Source organism: Homalodisca vitripennis, chromosome 4 (assembly GCF_021130785.1).
Source record: "Homalodisca vitripennis isolate AUS2020 chromosome 4, UT_GWSS_2.1, whole genome shotgun sequence".
Classification (NCBI taxonomy): Eukaryota; Metazoa; Arthropoda; class Insecta; order Hemiptera; family Cicadellidae; genus Homalodisca; species Homalodisca vitripennis.
Window position 1 is genome coordinate 188833869 of NC_060210.1, and position 23472 is coordinate 188857340.

Genomic DNA, 23472 nt, shown 5'->3' on the forward strand with positions numbered 1-23472 from the left:
TGAACAGAACTGAAGTAATGGTACCGCCAGCAGAGTTTCTCAATATTGTTCCCTTTCTCTCGTACCCAAATTTAACTCAGACTGAGAGAAATAGGCAATTGTATTTTGTACGTAAAGTACGCAAATTTACGAACATTGCCCTTTGTAATTCTTACCGAACTATTTATCCAACGCAGAGTTTTTCTATGCCTAACTTACATATTAAAATTCAACAGCTGCCAAGGATACAATAAAACTCAACCAGTCAACGTTCTTAAATATTTTAATAAAACTGCTATAAAATGTCATTTATGCTTATAAAGTTTAAAATACGCTTGAAGCACAAGTCGTGATAGCATAGAGTTGACGAGTAGCGGCAGCCAACTTGTGAGATGAGCTTAGACCTAACAGTTGATATGTCGCCAACAATCACGTATTTCAAACGTAAACAATACGTACATAACATATTTCACGTAACCAATTGAAAGATGTTGAAGTTTTACGTAACACAAAATTTGACCTTAATAATGCTGGTGAAATAAATACATTAATGTTATGACATGAAATTAAATCACAGGCAGAAACTTTTTAGAATATAAAATTCAATAACAACGCTTATAATATATACAAAAAATATTTGTCATCTTAAACAACTAATTTAAAAATAGTTTAATATTAGAAATAAGTTATAGAATTCTAGCGTTAATATAAAGCCATTGTAGATAACTTTCAACTTGCATAGAATAGTAGTGAAATTTAATTTAATCGAAGTATTTATTTACCTACAATTCATCTACGGAAGCCATTTCTAGTTAGAATATAGTCTTTATGACTGAGGTTGTTTTGTGGATGATTAGTTTCCTAAACGCAAAGTATTAATGTTCTGGGACATTATAAAAGGAAATCAGTGTACGAAAAAGTAATAATATCTTATATCTTGGGAACGATATTATGGGTTAGTACACCTTTGATTCATTCTAAACAATTTAACTCATATTCGTATTATAAAACACAATATTTTGTAATATACTGGGTGTTTATGAACTTTCCAGTGATATTTTGAGGATTTTTCCTTTGTCTCAAAACAAAAATAAAAATGAAATATAAACGGTGCCGTAAATGGGTAAACAACAGTTTGCTGTGCGTTTTTGCAATAGTTCAAAGCTTACATCCAAATTATTTCTTGACCGAATTTTATATTTTCAGTGTCAAAATGTATGCAATTAAATTTTTATAACATTTTTAGTTACTAATTATTAAAAATTTAACTGACTGCCATCTTACGTGAAATTACAAAATAACATTAATTTTTCAATTGATTTGAGACGGCAAAAGCAATAATAGTGTAAACTTAGAAATGTTTTTTATCTTAACTGGTTTTTGAAATAAAAAAATAAATACCTAAAAAAACAAACAAACAGAAAACTAAGCGTTTATGGCTCATATTTATGTTATGTTTTTTGGTTGCCTTGACCCGAAGAACAAATTTCCAAAATATTACTGGATAGTTTGTGAACACCCTGTACAATATTATTCAAATGTAAAACAAATATTGTTTGACGAAGAAAGGTTTTCACACAGTTATACCTTTCTATCAAAGAAACTTAATAATTAACATAATATTAAATCCCAAAGTTGAATAATTTAGAGTTTAATATGTTTATAAGTACCTAATCATTTCTGTGTACTGCTATAAAATTTAGCAACGTAAAATTTTGAAACTCAATTTTAAATGTAACTGTAATATATTTTCAGGCAAATAGGTTTTTGTTTAAAGGAATACTATTAACTTAATAGAACTCATATCATAGAAGTTACCTCACAACAATGATATTTTGCTTTGTATAAAAACAATATTTTTTCAAGCATTATAAACTACTTAAAATATTTCTGAACGTTCTTTAGCACAATTCTTTTTATTTTGTAGTATCACAAAACTTTATTTTACAATAAATAATTTGTATTGTAGAATACTGTGATTTTTTGTTTTCCTCAACATGACTGGAAAAAAGGTAATATTTCAAAGCCTCAGGCTACAAAACTCATTAATGGTATAAAAGAATAGGGCGTAGAGAAAAAAATCAAAATTTAAAAATGAAAATATCCTGCTTGGAAATTTCTCTTTTTTAAAGGTTTTAATAAATAATATTATTAAAAAACTGCAGAGTGTCAAGAATGACTTTAATCCCAACTCATTTAAGTTTAAATGTTGGTCTGGATTTAAAATATTAAGGTGCACTTTTAAATGTAATTAAAAAAATATTTCAGTTTAATTTCTTAAATAATTATAATAAATCAGGAAAACCATGAAGAGATGTACTTATTACTCAATTATGTAATCAATTAATCCAATAATTGAAATTAATTTAGTTAAAGCCATCTTTGATAAGTCGCTACTTTTTATTTTTATTTACATCCAAATCATGTAGTTAGAGGAAAACTGTTCACACCATCCACATGACGTGCAATTTTAAACACAGTGTATCACATACTCTTTGATTCCAACATTTCTGTCTAAACTTATTCAAAAGTTAGAGCGTAGAGTTTCAAAGCTAGACTCCATACACTCAAAGTATATTTTTACTACTTTAATATTGTTATAATTATCGAGCACTTGTTAGGTTAGAACATTTTTTTTTAATTTTCATCAATGTATCAGTTAGCCAAACATGTATGACTGCTTTCATTAAAGATTTGAAATAACATTTATAGCTATTCATAGCAAATTAATTATTCAATCAATAAAGTAATCCTACAATGTTTTAGGTCTGGAGGTAACTTCTACGTGTGAGTTCTTGCGTTTTAAAAACAGTTGGAGTTCTTGGGGGTTATTTAATAAAAATTACAACTTTATAAAAATATCCACGTAATTCCAAAATTGTCTATTTTTATCGCTGACTAATTATTCGTATGGGGAAAATTCTATATTTTACTGGGAAATTTGTTAACCTATTCTAATACTGTCTATTCCTATATAATTTTTATTACCGATGAAATTTTCGCTCTAGAGTTTGAACTGGAAGATTGTTCATAGAAAGGCTATTGAATGCAAGTAGAAGCTAATAAATATTTTAAAGTCTTAACTACAAAATGCGAATAACTACAGTGAACTAAGGGGAATTAAGTGTCTAAATCGATTGAAAGTTGATTTAAACTATGAAAACTTGTGATTATTATCTCTGGTGGTGCTTAGAGTGAGGTGCCATGACGTGGACACGACGCGTTCTTAGAAGTACGACAATTGAGCTCTTCATTGGTCAGGTACAACTTATACAGAACAATTTACACTTGCCTTTCACTAGTCCAATGCCTGGTCAACGTTCATAGGATGATTGTGAGTACGGAGGGACGAAAGTGGAACTAAGGTCTTGCTCATCGGATATCGGAAATAGTTTGAGCACTTATTGGGGTTTCTCTTTATGTGTTTTGGTAATTTCTCACCATCGACAAAGTACTGGATTATTTTATTATACCTAATGCTATAAATTCATGTTCAGGTCCAGCTCAGTCATACGTAATATTGATATGTAGTTTGATAATTTTTGGATGGTGTAACTAAATAAAGGTGTTGTTTGTTTAGCATTGTTATTACTGGACCAAAAATGCTGCCTTAACAGCAGACTCCTAAATATTTGGGAACATGCCTATTGAACCTTATAATTCATAATGATAAATAGGAACGTGAATATACAGTGTGTCCACAAAGTCTTGTCACCTTGTTAAACAACTTTGAATGATATTAACATAGGATTAGAGAGTACTTTAAATAGTTTTTCTAAGCTCAACATGAGCACCATAAATTATCCTGTAAATGTCCAAGCAAACTTTGATCTCCTCCCACCTTTTTATCAGGAATTTTGGGCTAAATGATTCAATCGCAACTCTGATTCGTTGCTTTAAGTGTTCATACCAACTTTATGACGATTTACATTTCCAGACAAGTGAAAGGTAGCCTCAACATAAAAACAATTCGGTTTATAAAATGTTTAGCCAGTCCATTTTTATACAGCAAAGTCAACTCTTTAATTTGTCAAAGCGTGCAATAGTTGAGGTTTTTAACCATTAGATTGTCTTTTCTTTCTTGTGAACTATATACTTAGGTTTGCAGTTTATTTTTGACAATGGAATGATTGTGAAGGAAACAGGATTTTTTCGGACATTTGCCATCGTTCAGTAAAACAAAAAACAAGAAAAGTAGTGTTACTGATTTTTTTGTTTCACTGAACGATGGCAAAAGTCCGAAAAATTCTGTTTCCTTCACAATCATTCCATCGTTGCCAATGTTGCCACAAAGCGGTTTGATCTCTTGTTAATAGCCCATTTGTCCTCGTTTTGTCCAATAACCTGTCTGTTTCCGTAAACGTCTTATCCCATAATTAAATGCTGCGTCTGTTAGATGGATTTTCACGAAACACTCGAAGATACTAATGCTGCATTAAAATCACAGTATAAAATTTAGCTAGCCATAAAATATTATCAACTTTTCTTGAAAAAGTTTCCATTATGGCTGTTTTCATAAAAACATTAGCCACAGATGAGAACAGTGGGTAACTTAGTTAATTAAAACAAAACTTTACAAACAGTTTTTTACATTTATATATGTTTCATAGACCAACAATCAATAATAGATTAGCTATGATGAATTAAAAGTGTGACATGACTTTGTGGACACTCTTCTGTATATAAAAATGTAGGTTTGGTAGCTTGAAGTACCATGGTGTCAAAATGTCTAGAGCCGATCCTTATATTATAACACGGTTAACATACTTGTATGCTTTTTGATAACTTGCAGAAAGTATTAATAATCCGCTAGTCAATGAAAAATAGTTTCATTTTTTGTGTATAATGTTTTCATTTTCCTGATTAGATGAAATTAAATGTTTTCTTTAAACACTTTACAGTGAATTGTTACAAAGCAAATGGTGTGCATTAGACACATTTCTGGATGAATGGCGATTAGTAATTAAAAAAATAGAAATTTCCTACTTTACAAAGTACTTGAATTCCAATGAAACAGATTATGATTTTCATACCTATGAATATCTATTAATATTTGTTACATTACATTTCGGATTTTTCTACACTTTAAATAGCGTAATACGCAAAAATGTTGATTTGTGTTATTTACGCAACTTTAATTGTAGGACTTCAAGTTTGCCTATAGTTGAAAGGACTGATAGTTACAACCATGAACTAGGAAAAATTATATAAATTTTTGGGAAGTTTCTTTTCTTTTCATGTAACATGGTCCCATGCACAACAACTAAATCTCACTGGAAGCTTCCAAAGCACATAAACTGAGGACTCCGGTGGTAACAAAACCATTTCACTTACAATTAAATTGTTATTTATAGTATCTTAAACAATAGTTTAATAGTAAGAACACAATGAATGTATCACATTAGAAGACGGCTGTGGTGCGGTAAAGACCGGTGTAGCCACAGAGACGTGCTCTTAGAGCCGGTATTAGAACTGCAGCAGCCGTCAGGTCCTGCAGGAAGTTTGAACATTCCACCATGAGCAGGTAGAGCTTGTCTCCCGTGGACTGAGACTTGTGCAGAGTTATCCTCCGCAATCCCACAGACTTGGGCAGGTACCGGTAGATCATCCTGGCCCCTGCAACATGAATACGTCATCAGTCAGGTCCTGCAGGAAGTTTGAACATTCCACCATGAGCAGGTAGAGCTTGTCTCCCGTGGACTGAGACTTGTGCAGAGTTATCCTCCGCAATCCCACAGACTTGGGCAGGTACCGGTAGATCATCCTGGCCCCTGCAACATGAATACGTCATCAGTCAGGTCCTGCAGGAAGTTTGAACATTCCACCATGAGCAGGTAGAGCTTGTCTCCCGTGGACTGAGACTTTTGGAAAGTTATCCTCCGCAATCAATCCCACAGACTTGGGCAGGTACCGGTAGATCATCCTGGCCCCTGCAACATGAATACGTCATCACTCAGGTCCTGCAGGAAGTTTGAACATTCCACCATGAGCAGGTAGAGCTTGTCTCCCGTGAACTGAGACTTTTGTAGAGTTATCCTCCGCAATCCCACAGACTTGGTAATTATGTCTCCTGAGTGAATATAATTTGAAAGTGGAAACTACATAAACCTCAATACATCAGCTGAGAATGGAATAATTTGCACAGTATTTATTGCCTGCACAACTGAGGACATGAAAAAGCTGGAGGGGTTGACGCCTTTATGATCTGCCAAACAATAGATGAAGATGAATCCTCTTTTCCGGAGGAAAATAGCTAGGAGTCTAGCACACCTGGTCCAAAAATAAAAGCCAATTCAGTAAGAGATCAGAGTGAAAAAGGTAAACTTTTCCATTGAAGTCCATTTGCAATCTTATGCTTATCTCCCGTCCTCATTTCATTGTTTCTGATGTTTTGGTCTAGTGGCATAAAAATCAATAATGCTGAGTTTGGACCTGAGAGATTATTAATGCTAATAAAAAAGTAATCATGATGTTGGACCATGCAAAAGTCAAGGTACTTTGGATAATTCAATTAGGTTCAATTTCTAAAATAAAAAGAATAGACGAAGAATAAATGAAGAAAATATAAATGATTATGTTCTAATTTCTAGTTATAGAAAGGATATTACAAAAAGCAAATAATAAATATCAGAAAACACACCGCACAGACATTAAAGTTCATATTTGACAGTTGGAAAATGCCATTTTATTCAAGGTCTAATTTAATAATTACAGTAAGTTGTGCAAGGGAACTCAACTCACCCGTCCAGTAGAGCCAGTTCTTCTCAAATTTCTCGCCATCGTCGCCCTCGAACACCTTGTAGACGGAGATGATGTACCCAGTGGCGTCAGAGTTTGGCCGCTTGGTGGCGGTCTCCAGCGGCGGCCTGGCGATGGTCGCTACCTCGTTGAACAGGTCAAACGTGTGCGCTGTCGTGTATCGCGTACACTGCGGGTCGAACTTCTTCAGCGAGGTGGCGCGACAGTTGTAGAAGAACTCGCGAGGATCTGTCTGGTTCTTGTTTATGAGGTAGTATGCGATGAAAGGGAACTCCGCTGTAACATGAGCAAGAGTACGTGATTAAAGGGAACTCCGCTGTAACATGCATGTGAGCACCAGACGCCAAATTGCTGACCTGATGTTCTTGAAGAAGATTTTGTCGTCGTCTTGTGATTCCCCGAGACTTTTAGAGAGGATCAATCTTCGTTGTCCTCGACCATCTTCAAGATCTGTGCAGCTTTTCGAGAGGGAATTCCTCGCTACGAACTATGCGTACAACAGTACAATACCGAGAATTCACAGGTTGGGAAATGGTCTTCCTGCGCATATTGATTTGTTCAGCATGTCCGACACATCATTCAAGAGGGAGGTCACTAAATATCTCTCTGGCCACACGTGAAACTCTGACACTGAACGTTATATTTTGCTTGCTGTTTTTTTGTTTTTGTTTTTTTGTTAACACTTTTGTTTATATTTAATGGCATCGAACCCTGCATGTATTGTCGCATATTGTATATTTCACTAAATAGAGATGGTTTCTTGTGAATGTTATATATTGCTTGCTATTTTCTTAACACTTTTGTTCATATATTATTATAATAGCATCAAAATTTGCATGTATTGTAGCATGTTTTATATTTTGCTAAATGGAAATGGTTTCTTGTGATTTTTTTATATATATCAATGAACATAAGCTACGCTAATCTTTATTTTTTCTTTCGGATTGTATTTGTTCATATGCATATGTATGTCTCAGTAGTATATAAGTAACTCTATATTTTATACGCTACCGGTACTTTAATTAAGTCTTTTTTTACGGTTCCACCTTCATGTTGCACTTGTTTATGAACTATATTGCTGTTGTAATTTTTCTTTTTATTCACGATGTTGATGTTATTTGGCACTTGTTTTGCTTATTTTTTTGCTTCTGTTTGCTTTAGCATGTATGCATGTAAACTATTTATGTAAGTTGTTTATATCAAGCCTCTTGTATTTTCACAATACCTATAACAAATGTGAAATGGTGTATACCGTATGTAAATAAATAAATAAACATGAGCAAGAGTACGGATTGAAGGGAATTCTACTGTAACATGATCAAGAATACGTGATTAAAGGGAACTTAGCTATAACATGAGCAAAAGATCACCACGCTAGTTAAAACATTTTTACCACTCAGTAGTTTAATGAGTAAGAATTTATTTTTGAGCCTAACTTTCTCATAGATCAAAGATTTTAAATCTCTGAGAGAAACTTAACAAGCAGGATACATTGTCAAGTTAGTAACTAACACTAAGAGATATGCAGTAGTGATAAAAATAACTCTGGTCTAAGCAGAATTGTACCCTATATTACTGTAACTAAACTTAAAGTAAATGCCTTAAAGAATTTGGACACCAGACCTTCCCTTACACATGTGATTCACATACTGTGGTAGCTCCAAAATTCTTTAAATATTTCGGCTTGATTACTGTTGGGCTTCACAACAAGAAAATCCACAAATTTATTTATGTCCTTGTGAATATCTGCACTATATAAGTCTATCCATCTGGCTAGAAATGTGCAAGATGGCCCATGCAATATGAGTGTGAAGTCTACCACCGTATTGAGAGCTGCAAGTTTTGAGTAATCTGGTTCACATTTCAGCATTAGGAGTATCCACATTACTCACCATTCCGCTCTAGGTTGGAGAGCAGCATGCCCTCCATGGCAGTCTTGGCAGATCCCACTTCTGTGAGCAGATCACACGCTGCTGTCTTCTGCTTGACCAAGGGCATTACGAGGGGAGATTCAAGGATAGGCTCAATTGGCTCCATAGCTGTCATCAGGTGGATCAACACACAGAGCTTTGGGTCATCTACCTCGAGAACACTCAGCTGGCTCGGCTTGGCACTGGGCAGGGGTAGCTGTGGACAGAGTGACTTTATGCAGGATCTCAGGATATTCTATCGTCTATAATTGGCTCCATAGCTGTCATCAGGTGGATCAACACACAGAGCTTTGGGTCATCTACCTCGAGAACACTCAGCTGGCTCGGCTTGGCACTGGGCAGGGGTAGCTGTGGACAGAGTGACTTTATGCAGGATCTCAGGATATTCTATCGTCTATAATTGGCTCCATAGCTGTCATCAGGTGGATCAACACACAGAGCTTTGGGTCATCTACCTCGAGAACACTCAGCTGGCTCGGCTTGGCACTGGGCAGGGGTAGCTGTGGAAAGATTGACTTTATGAAGAGTGTCAGAATGCTCTATAGTCTATAGGATAGGTTCAAGTGGCTTGGTAGCTCTGATCAGGAGAATGATCAAAAAGACTGATTCATCTGGCTCTGACACAGTCAGCTGGTTGAGCTTATCGCTGGCCAAGAGAAGCTGTGGATAAAGTGTCATCATGAAGAGAGGCACTATTTGGAATGATTGTGTCATTCTGATTCTGTGTATCTCAAACTGTTTAATCAATTATCATCAAAGTTTACCACTCAAAGTTATCATCACGGGAACCACTATTGCGTGCAAAATGATGCATCAAGGCTTAAAATATTGCTTAAAACTTACAACCTATTCATAATTGAAAGCATAAGGACATATACAGTACTTCTTTCTGATGAAAATAATTAGGACTTTAATTAAAAGATAAATGAATAAAAGTTAAAGGGAATTATAATCTTTTTCAGATTATCGTTCCTGCTTGTGTCTTATAATTGTTTTCATCCACTAACATCTATAGGGTGCTATAATACGTTTAGGTGTCATTTTAATGTTATTGGACTTTAGAGAACGGTAAGTAGAGAATAGTCCCATTCTGCTATTACATTTTAATGTAATTCAGCACAAACTATAATTATATAAGGCCCTAGCGAAAAATAAATATTTTCCCAGAATGTACTGGTCATTGAATAATTAATTGTGTTTCCATCACTTCCATAAAGTGATACCCATAAAATGTTTTTCCCAACAACGATAAGACAATATGGGAAAGGGGGGGGAGTTAACCCTGTCCACAGTTTTTGCCAATAGCTCCAAGACATATGGACATTAACGATGGGGATTGAAGCACCAACAAACACTAAAAACACATTCTTTATGCGATATTAGTGCTTTCTGGATTGGGTTAACTTCACAGATCTTGCTCAGATGGATATTTCAATATCAAGGTTACGATATTTATAAGGTTTAATAAATTATTTAATGACGTTAAACATATCCAAAATAGAAAAGTTGTGGAGCCTCTCCAATGATCTATAACAAAAGGAGGACTACTATTTCAAAATGTATAGTGTGGAAGCGGAAACACTCAAATTTTCTTATTAAAAGATCCCAAGTTTCTTTTTTTGATCTGAAACTGTTTAAAATGAGCAAACTTAGAGGAGATTTTGATCACCCTGGTGCAGTTTCAACTGACCGGCACTCCAGCTGGTAGAAAGCGGTCGATGCTGGCCACGGGGATGATGAAGCAGTCACGGTCTAGAGTTGCCAAGGTGATGGGCTCGGCCCTCGGCACAGACTGCAGCACTATGGGGCCAGTCGTGTTATACACCCCTGGTCTTCCGCTGCCGTTGTTGAAGCTAACCTGTCGTGGACAAAAATGTGTTTCAACAAAAATTTCAATTTTCAACATGAAATCTCAACATAAATACTAACTTAATATATTAATAGAGCATGAATACAGTTTTACCATTTTAAAATTTCTTCCCATTTTTGTTTTGTGAGAAGTCTGAATAAGATTATGGGATTTTAGAATTCATGAGATGTTAATAATCCATTACTACGTGAATTGGCAATGTTTCAGTAGCTCTAGGATGTAACGGCCAATAAAAAACCGTTTAAGCTACTTCATTCTAAGGGACATTTGATATATAAGGTAGATAGAAATGATTTATATCCATCTTTTAATGTTTTCTTTCCCTTAACAACGAATTCTGTAGCTAGAGATAGTTTAACACATTGATTGCGGCGGACACACAGCAAGTGTGTTTTTTGTGTTACAGATAGCTCAGTTTTACCATTACAATAAACCCTGTACTGTCTGAAATTTCCTTCTTACAGGTATCGAACAGTAAATTTCCTTCTTACAGGTCTCGAACAGTGAGATTTCCTTCTTACAGGTCTCGAACAGTGAATATATTCTTTTCTCGTACAGCCTCGTTATCCATGGTGTAAAACAGAATATAGCTCAAAGAGACCTTTTCTTTAGAAAAACTAAGCTTTTAAGCATTTCAGTTTAAATGACTTTCAAATTTCAGATATTGATGAATGTCAAATCCATCCTTGCGATAAGGATTCATTCACTGTGAACGATCCTAACGAAAGTCAAGTGTGTAACACCGTAGAGCTTGAATAATCTATACTTTTTCAGAAATTTATGAACATCTTTTCAGTAATAGGTCTTAATGATCAGTAAGTAATCAATACTCAAGCCAAAAGAGAGAAAAGGTTAGTGAGAGGTTAACTAGCTTAGTCCCTCATTCTTGTAAAGCAAGGTAAAATACTTAGATAAGATAAGAAAGTTACCCGGACCCTCGTTCTTGTAAAGCAAGGTAAAAATATTTAGATAAGATAAGGAAGTTACCGGACCCTCGTTCTTGTAAAGCAAGGTAAAATACTTAGATAAGATAAGAAAGTTACCCGACCCTCATTCTTGTAAAGCAAGGTAAAATACTTAGATAAGATAAGAAAGTTACCCGACCCTCATTCTTGTAAAGCAAGGTAAAATATTTAGATAAGATAAGAAAGTTACCCGACCCTCATTCTTGTAAAGCAAGGTAAAATATTTAGATAAGATAAGAAAGTTACCCGACCCTCATTCTTGTAAAGCAAGGTAAAATACTTCTGCAGAATATAAAACATGACGACTACAGTTTGACGGTATGTAAGACTTCAAAATGTTTGTTGTCTTACAAAATAGACCTCGAAACATTTATTCTGTTGGTTGAATTAAACGTTGTAAAAATTATTATAGAGTAAATTTAAATATTGTTGGATATAATCTTTAATATAATGTTCATTATTAAAAGAATGAAGCGATATGAAACAATTCGCTTGATTTAGAGAAGAGTCAAAACACTAATTTTAATGTGTTTTTCTAAACCTACTCAATCTTTTATACTCTGGAAAAAATTCACTGAGTGCGAGGTAAAAGGTACAGTGAGATTCACACAGTTTTTGCCACGTCAAAAAGCGCCGTGCCAGAAGTTGGCCGTGAGAACAAAAAGAGTGATATTTCACAAAACTCACAAACTTGTCTGCGGAAGCTATCTCTTGTGTCGGGGGAGTGCTTCATCAAATCGCTGCACCGCTGTCGGCCAGTGTTCGTCATCAACGGGTTTACATTCAACTCTGAATTGCTTCACTGACGAAAATTGAATTAACGTGAAATCCTCTTTTATACAAATTAATACCCTCTAAGTGGTATATTCTGCTGCCTTCAATCTAGACACTTTCAAAAAGAGATTATTCATAATAAAATATAATGTCTCACATTATGAATTGAAACAAAACTGAATATTTATACGGTTTCGATAAATATAGACTGCATTACATTGGGAATATATGCAAATCAGCATCCATGATTTAGACTAGATAACTAACATGATGTTGTGTTGCTCCCATATACAAACAACTGCATCCAATAATTCGTTTGACCGTCACTAAAGCAAACAAACAGTCGCAGTTTTATTGCCTTTAGGCCTTTTTAGGTGGTTTTAATTAGTAGCAATATAAACACAACTACAGTATTATCTAGAATAAAATGGATAGTTTTAATTTAGATTCCATACTGGTATGATGTAAGTACCAATAAATAGATGATGAATTTTAAATATGGATGGTTTTAGGAATATTTAAACACAACTAGAAAATATCTTTAATTCGATACTTCCTTTAAGTATGTTTGACAAATTAAATATTTTCTAAATTCTTGAACTTGATTTTTAATTTTTAGCTCCGGCATCCACAGCTATGACGTTTCAAGGCATTGCCTAAGGCGTTTCCTGATTTAGAAGAAACTTGCCTGTAATTTAATATACTGCATAATCAAAATACTGCATAAAGTTTACAAAATGAGTTGTCTAAGTTTAATTTCAATTAATATATATATATATATATATATATATATATATATATATATATATATATATTTGAACCTCATTTAAGTTTACTAATTTGAAATATTTAATTTTGTTTAAGTACGAGTATTTTGTTCAATGTTAATTGCTAGAAATCGCAGCTTTTAATGTTTTGAGAACTTAAGTAAATTTTTAAACTTAGAAATAATAATACCCATGTTAGATTATTACATAGTCCATTAGTATCAATGCCAAAATCAATTAATCACGGTTAATTGGGAACAAAAAATAAGATAAAAATAATTTGTTGGGGCTCCAATTAAAGAAGTCAAAAGTAAATTACTGAAGTCATTGAAGTTCTGGCTATGAATTAATGAATGAATTGTTAATTTTATATGCGAATGTAGGACTATATTATAGTCCTTTCTCAAACATAACGTGAATCTTAAGGCAGTATTCTGGTACTAACTGTTAAATGTTCAGTCCTGTCCTGTGATTTATAGTGAATTTTATATAAGAGAATTGTCTAAAATAATAACTTGGTTTAGCTGGGTGCCATATGATGAAAGGCATATGTTTTGGTATAAGGATAAACTACAACAGCCGATATTCTACCTATAAACCATTTGCTTTTACTCTTTCCTAAAATAGCGACAATTTCCTACACCATAAGGATAGTAGAAACAACAAAAATAAACTAAAGCCAGATAACAATTATAAGTGCATCGCAACAAGACTAAAACTTTCAGTTTTTTAAAGTAATAATGTCACACATTTGGAAAGCTTATTATAATATTATATTAATTTTTTAAATATAAGCAATAGTATGCAGAATCAATAATATTTGTATGAATGTGCCAAGTATGAAAGAAAAATTCAGGAATTAAAAAGAAAAATAAGTCTCCAAACTCAGACAAACTAAATTTAAATGCCAAGTAGCACACATGCATGCAATAAGAAGGTTATAAATCTTCCATCAACAGTTTCAAAGAAAACTAAAACTGTCTTACCTAAAAGAACCAAACGTGCCGTGGCTCATAAAATGTCAGCAACGGGAATCGAACCTTACACTTTCTCAGTTATACGAGGAACAGGGTGATCTGTTTCGACGCAAGCGTTGCTTTTACCCATCTTATGTTTATAGGTTTTCGTTTGAAGAAGGGAGTAGATATTAACTCTCGAAACGTCGAATATAAAAAATGCAAGTAATCGGGGCTATCCTTTCGTATTATCCATAATCGATAATTTTAATCACGAATAGCCTATATTTCGAATAAATATAATTTATAAAACTATTAATAGTAACGATACATTTTTAGCTAGTTTGAGAAACATTATCTATTTTTTAAAACAGCTAAAAGTCTGGAACTCTAAATTACTCTCACACTTAACCTGGAAGTTTTATATAGTTCCTAATAAATCTGGAAATTACGCTTGCCAGAGATTCCCAACGTTTTTAATACCGAGAAAGATATCTCGTTCTGAGGCAATAAAAGTCTAGAGATAATTCAGTGAATGGGAGGCAGTTGGAACCGTAACCGCCTTGTAAATAACAGCTCTTCTCCTGGACCTCACATTCAAGATAATTTGAAAGGGCTTCTTTATTGCTTCTCTTCTTATTCTAAAAAGGTGAGTCGTGAAGAAGATTGGTTTCATTTGCTATTCATCTTGGATTATCACACTTCTGTACGTTCCCATGAGATTTTTAAGCTCGTGTTGACTATTGCTGTAAGAATAGTGGAATGGAAAAATTACCACCAATTCTATGTGTAGGAGGTAATAGAGTATATTTATGTAATGATTTAAATGCAAACTTTATTTATGTTAGATGGTAAAAAATATTTAAGAAAATTAATGAAAAAATCAAAATATTATTCTAAAAAATATTAAAATATTACTACACAATATTGGATTGACCATTACAAGTTTAAGGCTATAACAGAGAACGGCCAAATCATACACCTATGGAAGATGTTTTATATGGAGATTTCAATAAGCCCAAGATTTACAAAATTTCTCGTAACAACTTCATACAAAGTTTTTATGACAAACAGCTAACAGACAAATAGAAATGCATATTTTCCATGTTACTCTTCATTAGTACCATTACTCTTACAGTACCTAGCTATGTGTGTAGAAAACTCGGTTGATCCACCGTGCTTAGAGATCGTGTCTATCACATTGCAGTGCACTCAATTGTGCACCTGATGAGGTAATGAGAATATCTCTTCACCTATATTACACTATATCTTGTGGTCTAGGTGTCTCTGATATCGAAATGGTGTAACGATTTCATTTTAAGCTTCTTCGCCACCGACATTTTTTGGATCTCTTCAGACGAACCTGACTCCAGATTTCAGTAGTCAAGTCTGTAACCCCAGACACTGCACCAAGAGGATGGTGAACTCGACATTCACATAAATTCCCCTATCATACTTAAATACGTGTTTAAACATTAAAAGTTTGTATATATTGTCATAACCAATTATTTCGTCTATTTTAATCTTTAGTTCTACCTTTAGAAGATATGACCATCAATATGGGAGAGCAATCCAATCTGAATATCCCTATCTCCATCATGTTAACTTAGATATCCATTACTGAGAAACTATATAAAATACATGGTTGAAATTCTTCATGAATTTACATTGACTCTTTGTACATCTTTTAATTACAGGATTCAACAAAAATGTCCTTTAGTTTAACATTTATGATTCTTTATGCTTAAAAATCCAAAAAAATACATATTTTTATATTGTTTTGCATGTGATATTTTTTTAAACCCACCAGTCTAAAGTGTATACTATTAAAATAAATATTTATTTACTGCTAATCAGCTAAAGATACATATGTGCCATAGAATTAAAGTTGCGCGAAATGAAAGTACAATAAAAAATAACACTTAAGAAGTTTTATTGAACAGGTAAGTAAGTTGGACTGTCTGAATGTTTCTCTTGCACATTTATTCGCTATAAGTACACTTTCCAGTTACTTTCTGCCGATATAGTTCTTATAAAGCTCTTCTAGAGCCTTTTCCAACCTTTCTATTTTGGAGATTCTGAAGAAAACGTAGTAAATCACACAAAATAAGACGCTAAGATTATTGCTTTCCAATACCTCCGGCCTATAAATGTATGTAAATTGTATATATTTGTGTTATAATTTCTATTGTATAACATTATTGTTTCTAAGATACAGTCTAGGCTACGTAAAGTCAAAAAAGAAAGTGTCCGAAAACAAATACAAAATTATAAATACAAAACTTAAACTCGAAGTAAAATAAGAGCTATAAAGGTATAGTAGCCAGAATAGATATGTCTCAGGTAATATTGCTGTTTTTGTCTCAATGACATTACTGCAGTACTATACAAATAATATCATTGTGAAATACGATGAAACACTCGTAAACGTAGCTTCGTTAGGTTACTGCTTGCTTACGTCTAATTTTAGAGGGTTTTAAAATATACGTGGAAGCCATAACAGTTTTTTTAGCCAAATGTACTATTTGAAAATATATACAATCTTTACCACTGTAAAGAGAACATTAATTCGAAAATATTTAAAAGTGCAAAATCGAACAAATATATTGTCAAGTGGTTTGCTCCATTTAATTCTGATTATATGTTTTATACAAGTTAATGGTTCCAATATGGTTCACGATCTATGTTTAAATTTCAACAGTTATTAAAACGTTCATCCCTATAAAAAAAATGTCATTTGGGGCATGTAGCAGAGTTGAAAAATATTTTGCTAAGGTTTTTGGGGTTGGAAATGTGGATTACAGCTAAAACAAAAGATCTATTAAATTAGTTAAGTTAGGTGGTCTGATACACTCTTTGATATATACTGTTAATTGAACTGGAAAAAGCCGTTATAAATATTTTCAATTATAAATAAATTAAGATAAATAATACTTAAGAATCACAAACAAAACCAAACAAAAACATTTTGTATAATTTTCTCTAAAGTTAAAAAATAAGGGAACAAAATCTTCCTCATGTTTTTACAATCTGCTTTTTAGTAAAAAAATGTGATGGTCGACCTAAAAACATGGTCGGTGATAAGATCCAATGTGGCTGGAGACATTTATTATGGATTAAAGTACCGCATTTTAACAAAAGCCAGTCACTGCTCTTAACTGTGTCATTACTGCCTGAAAAGCTTCTCTTACATACTGCATCGTGTTAATCATGGTAGACCTCGTTTTATACAGCAAGCCATTAGGTGGGTCAAGCGTGTACAAGTTCTACCTTTGCACCGCACCTGAGAATACTGTAGCGTATACTCTATAGAATCTGACGTGCTACTGCATTCGTGTTAATCATGGTAGACCTCGTTTTATACAGCAAGCCATTAGGTGGGTCAAGCGTGTACAAGTTCTACCTTTGCACCGCACCCGAGAATACTGTAGCGTATACTCTATAGAATCTGACGTGCTACTGCATCGTGTTAATCATGGTAGACCTCGTTTTATACAGCAAGCCATTAGGTGGGTCAAGTGTGTACAAGTTCTACCTTTGCACCGCACCCGAGAATACTGTAGCGTATACTCTATAGAATCTGACGTGCTACTGCATCGTGTTAATCATGGTAGACCTCGTTTTATACAGCAAGCCATTAGGTGGGTCAAGTGTGTACAAGTTCTACCTTTGCACCGCACCTGAGAATACTGTAGCGTATACTCTATAGAATCTGACGTGCTACTGCATCGTGTTAATCATGGTAGACCTCGTTTTATACAGCAAGCCATTAGGTGGGTCAAGTGTGTACAAGTTCTACCTTTGCACCGCACCCGAGAATACTGTAGCGTATACTCTATAGAATCTGACGTGCTACTGCATCGTGTTAATCATGGTAGACCTCGTTTTATACAGCAAGCCATTAGGTGGGTCAAGTGTGTACAAGTTCTACCTTTGCACCGCACCTGAGAATACTGTAGCGTATACTCTATAGAATCTGACGTGCTACTGCATCGTGTTAATCATGGTAGACCTCGTTTTATACAGCAAGCCATTAGGTGGGTCAAGTGTGTACAAGTTCTACCTTTGCACCGCACCTGAGAATACTGTAGCGTATACTCTATAGAATCTGACGTGCTACTGCATCGTGTTAATCTTACTAGACCTCGTTTTATACAGCAAGCCATTAGGTGGGTCAAGTGTGTACAAGTTCTACCTTTGCACCGCACCTGAGAATACTGTAGCGTATACTCTATAGAATCTGACGTGCTACTGCATCGTGTTAATCATGGTAGACCTCGTTTTATACAGCAAGCCATTACATTAGGTGGGTCAAGTGTGTACAAGTTCTACCTTTGCACCGCACCCTGAGAATACTGTAGCGTATACTCTATAGAATCTGACGTGCTACTGCATCGTGTTAATCATGGTAGACCTCGTTTTATACAGCAAGCCATTAGGTGGGTCAAGTGTGTACAAGTTCTACCTTTGCACCGCACCTGAGAATACTGTAGCGTATACTCTATAGAATCTGACGTGCTACTGCATCGTGTTAATCATGGTAGACCTCGTTTTATACAGCAAGCCATTAGGTGGGTCAAGTGTGTACAAGTTCTACCTTTGCACCGCACCTGAGAATACTGTAGCGTATACTCTATAGAATCTGACGTGCTACTGCATCGTGTTAATCATGGTAGACCTCGTTTTATACAGCAAGCCATTAGGTGGGTCAAGTGTGTACAAGTTCTACCTTTGCACCGCACCTGAGAATACTGTAGCGTATACTCTATAGAATCTGACGTGCTACTGCATCGTGTTAATCATGGTAGACCTCGTTTTATACAGCAAGCCATTAGGTGGGTCAAGTGTGTACAAGTTCTACCTTTGCACCGCACCTGAGAATACTGTAGCGTATACTCTATAGAATCTGACGTGCTACTGCATCGTGTTAATCTTACTAGACCTCGTTTTATACAGCAAGCCATTAGGTGGGTCAAGTGTGTACAAGTTCTACCTTTGCACCGCACCCGAGAATACTGTAGCGTATACTCTATAGAATCTGACGTGCTACTGCATCGTGTTAATCATGGTAGACCTCGTTTTATACAGCAAGCCATTAGGTGGGTCAAGTGTGTACAAGTTCTACCTTTGCACCGCACCCGAGAATACTGTAGCGTATACTCTATAGAATCTGACGTGCTACTGCATCGTGTTAATCATGGTAGACCTCGTTTTATACAGCAAGCCATTAGGTGGGTCAAGCGTGTACAAGTTCTACCTTTGCACCGCACCTGAGAATACTGTAGCGTATACTCTATAGAATCTGACGTGCTACTGCATCGTGTTAATCATGGTAGACCTCGTTTTATACAGCAAGCCATTAGGTGGGTCAAGTGTGTACAAGTTCTACCTTTGCACCGCACCCGAGAATACTGTAGCGTATACTCTATAGAATCTGACGTGCTACTGCATCGTGTTAATCATGGTAGACCTCGTTTTATACAGCAAGCCATTAGGTGGGTCAAGTGTGTACAAGTTCTACCTTTGCACCGCACCCGAGAATACTGTAGCGTATACTCTATAGAATCTGACGTGCTACTGCATCGTGTTAATCTTACTAGACCTCGTTTTATACAGCAAGCCATTAGGTGGGTCAAGCGTGTACAAGTTCTACCTTTGCACCGCACCTGAGAATATTGTAGCGTATACTCTATAGAATCTGACGTGCTACTGCATCGTGTTAATCATGGTAGACCTCGTTTTATACAGCAAGCCATTAGGTGGGTCAAGCGTGTACAAGTTCTACCTTTGCACCGCACCTGAGAATACTGTAGCGTATACTCTATAGAATCTGACGTGCTACTGCATCGTGTTAATCATGGTAGACCTCGTTTTATACAGCAAGCCATTAGGTGGGTCAAGTGTGTACAAGTTCTACCTTTGCACCGCACCTGAGAATACTGTAGCGTATACTCTATAGAATCTGACGTGCTACTGCATCGTGTTAATCATGGTAGACCTCGTTTTATACAGCAAGCCATTAGGTGGGTCAAGTGTGTACAAGTTCTACCTTTGCACCGCACCCGAGAATACTGTAGCGTATACTCTATAGAATCTGACGTGCTACTGCATCGTGTTAATCATTACTAGACCTCGTTTTATACAGCAAGCCATTAGGTGGGTCAAGTGTGTACAAGTTCTACCTTTGCACCGCACCCGAGAATACTGTAGCGTATACTCTATAGAATCTGACGTGCTACTGCATCGTGTTAATCATTACTAGACCTCGTTTTATACAGCAAGCCATTAGGTGGGTCAAGTGTGTACAAGTTCTACCTTTGCACCGCACCTGAGAATATTGTAGCGTATACTCTATAGAATCTGACGTGCTACTGCATCGTGTTAATCTTACTAGACCTCGTTTTATACAGCAAGCCATTAGGTGGGTCAAGTGTGTACAAGTTCTACCTTTGCACCGCACCTGAGATACTGTAACGTGTACTCTATAGAATCTGACGTGACGTGCTACTGCATCGTGTTAATCATTACTAGACCTCGTTTTATACAGCAAGCCATTAGGTGGGTCAAGTGTGTACAAGTTCTACCTTTGCACCGCACCGAGAATACTGTAGCGTGTACTCTATAGAATCTGACGTGCTACTGCATCGTGTTAATCTTACTAGACCTCGTTTTATACAGCAAGCCATTAGGTGGGTCAAGTGTGTACAAGTTCTACCTTTGCACCGCACCCGAGGATATTGTAGCGTATACTCTATAGAATCTGACGTGCTACTGCATCGTGTTAATCTTATTAGACCTCGTTTTATACAGCAAGCTATTAGATGGGCCAAGCGTGTACAAGTTCTTCCTTACATACACATATATTTCTAATTACTTCTTCTTAATCAGCATAATTTGTTAACATGCAATCAGTGGTCCCAGATTATGGTACCATATGATATGCGTAAATGAAGCAATCCAAAAAAAGCATACCGTAAGATATTCTGTGCATAATGTATCTTAATTTCGAAATTAAGTAAAGTTACTAATTATTTACCTACACAATCTGCACAATGCGGCCAATTTATCATGTTGCCAAGAAGTTTGCCTCTCGTATGAAAATTCTCTAACTCTCCCTATTCTAATTTTACTATCGCCATTACAGGATAATTTCTCGAATGTTTTGAGAAATTTCCAAAACATTCGAGAAATTATCCTGTAATGGCGATAGTAAAATTAGAATAGGGAGAGTTAGAGAATTTTCATACGAGAGGCAAACTTCTTGGCAACATCATAAATGCTTCTAAAACAGATTTTCTGACAAAAATGTACACTATCATATTTCAAATTGGAAGACTTATATTTGGTATTACTAAGCTACTGAATTTCTGAGCCTAAAAAATTAATTAAAAATTGTTAACAAAGCAAACATTGACCGATGAAGTAAAATCGCCTATTTGGGAAAGATACAGAAACTCTTCTTTTCCCAACGATCCCTGCTAGCCCCCCATGCTATCATTCTAAATGGACTTTGGGTTTGAGTTAGAGATAGCATAGGTTCAAATCCTGTCAGTGACCTTAGCACTTTTTGATCAGTACCATCGACCTTGTACTGTATCGACTCTCCCCCTTATTTTGTTTGATAAGATCCTCGCACAGGCCAGTGGCCCATGAGGACGGATAGAAAAAAGAAATAGAAAATCGGTAAATGTAAGTAATAAAATAATAATATATATGAAACAAACAAACCAAAAGCAGATCCAAAAATTATGTCGTCCATTATGTATTTTTTTAGAGACATAAAGGATGAAAATATTATTTTACTTAATTATCACAGTTGGTGTAAAATTCGATTATTTAATTATAAATTCCATTTCCAGCAAGTTGCGGTGCAGAACTTATTTTGTCTTCATCTGTAACGAAATGTGCGTAATTGACAAAACACCGAGTTTGCGGTAAACCGTGTCGAGTGTTTGCGGTATACAGTATCGAGGGTTTGCGATATACCTTTTCGAGAGTTTGCGGTATACAGTGTCGAGGGTTTGTGGTATACCGTGTCGATGGTTTGCGATATATCTTTTCGAGGGTTTGCGGTATACCGTTTCGAGAGTTTGCGGTATACAGTGTCGAGGGTTTGTGGTATACCGTGTCGATGGTTTGCGGTATACAGTGTCGAGGGTTTGCGATATACCTTTTCGAGGGTTTGCGGTATACCGTTTCGAGAGTTTGCGGTTTACAGTGTCGAGGGTTTGTGGTATACCGTGTCGAGGGTTTGCGGTATACCGTGTCGAGGGTTTGCTATATACCGTATCGAGGGTTTGCGGTATACAGTGTCGAGGGTTTGCGGTATACTGTGTCTAGGGTTTGCGGTATACAGTGTCGAGGGTTTGCTGTATACCGTGTCGAGGGGGTGCTTCATCAAAACGTGGCGTAGCGCCGCTACGCTGTACGCATTCCAATATATGCGAATTCCGCCACACACTCGTGTCGATGTTTGCATAGGGAGATATTATAACATCGATATGACATTGTGTAAAGCATTACTATGTAAATTACTAACAGTTACCCGTGGCTTCGCACGCAATTTCGTAGGCTTTGCACCTGTATGAGTACTTTTGTTTCGGGTGAATTATATTTCCAACGCCAGTATGAGTTTTCCTTGTTTCCCCGATCAATAAAATATGCCAAAAAATGGTATATTAATGGCCATTGTAATTTACTAAGGTCTTAGTATTTTTGTACGGTACTTGATTTTTTACCTTGTCTCCCCAATTAAGGAAATAGATTTATATATTATTAAATTATACGTAGGTGGCAATAGCCTGATTTAATTTTCAATAAACAATGAATATCAAAATATACTTTCTCCGCCGGGTCAAGACTATATTTATAATAGTCTTTAAATGTATAGTACATGTTATATAGTAACTTTGTTTTTTTTTTAATTTTGCTTAAATGAACTGTTAAAAGTATATATATTTACTAAATCCTTTAATTTTCTTATCTGGATAGTAGTTTACTCTTTGCCCAGCAGTGGCTGCAGTTACTATCAAGCTTACTCTATACATACTTTCACTGCTTTAAACATAATCGAACTGTAAATAGTGGATTAATTAATTAAACATAATATATTCTAGGACTGCTGGCATAGAAGAACATTTTACACAGAACATTTGATTATATTTAAGAGGCTCTTTCAAACTATACTATTATATACAAATCGTTTCTATTTACCTGATTTTTCCCGTGGACTATTACGATATTTTAATAGATTTTATGATATTCGGGGTGGAGAAGATTCCAACATATCGGATATCATAATAATCGGCACAGTCAATATTAAGTTCTACGTGGGGGTCTTTTCTAATATGTCCCCGCATTCACAAAGATCGTAATTAAAGCGGTTAATTCATTGTCAATTGAAAAGCGGGAAATCCTGAAACTCTGGTTGGTCACTTTTAACCGACGAATCACGAGTTTGGCCACGTCCAG

General features: G+C 35.4%; 1 protein-coding gene across 1 annotated transcript in view; it reads right to left on the minus strand.

Annotated features, from left to right (window-relative positions):
* Positions 1-244: 244 nt before the first annotated feature.
* Positions 245-23472, minus strand: part of LOC124360802 — a 30592-nt gene continuing 7364 nt past the window's right edge. The window contains exons 2-5 of the mRNA XM_046814707.1: positions 10360-10527; positions 8631-8865; positions 6721-7014; positions 245-5595 (exon numbers count right to left, since the gene is read on the minus strand). Of these exons, the coding sequence (XP_046670663.1) occupies positions 5381-5595; positions 6721-7014; positions 8631-8865; positions 10360-10527 (912 nt within the window). The 3' untranslated portion in view covers positions 245-5380. The remainder of the gene's footprint in view (positions 5596-6720; positions 7015-8630; positions 8866-10359; positions 10528-23472) is intronic.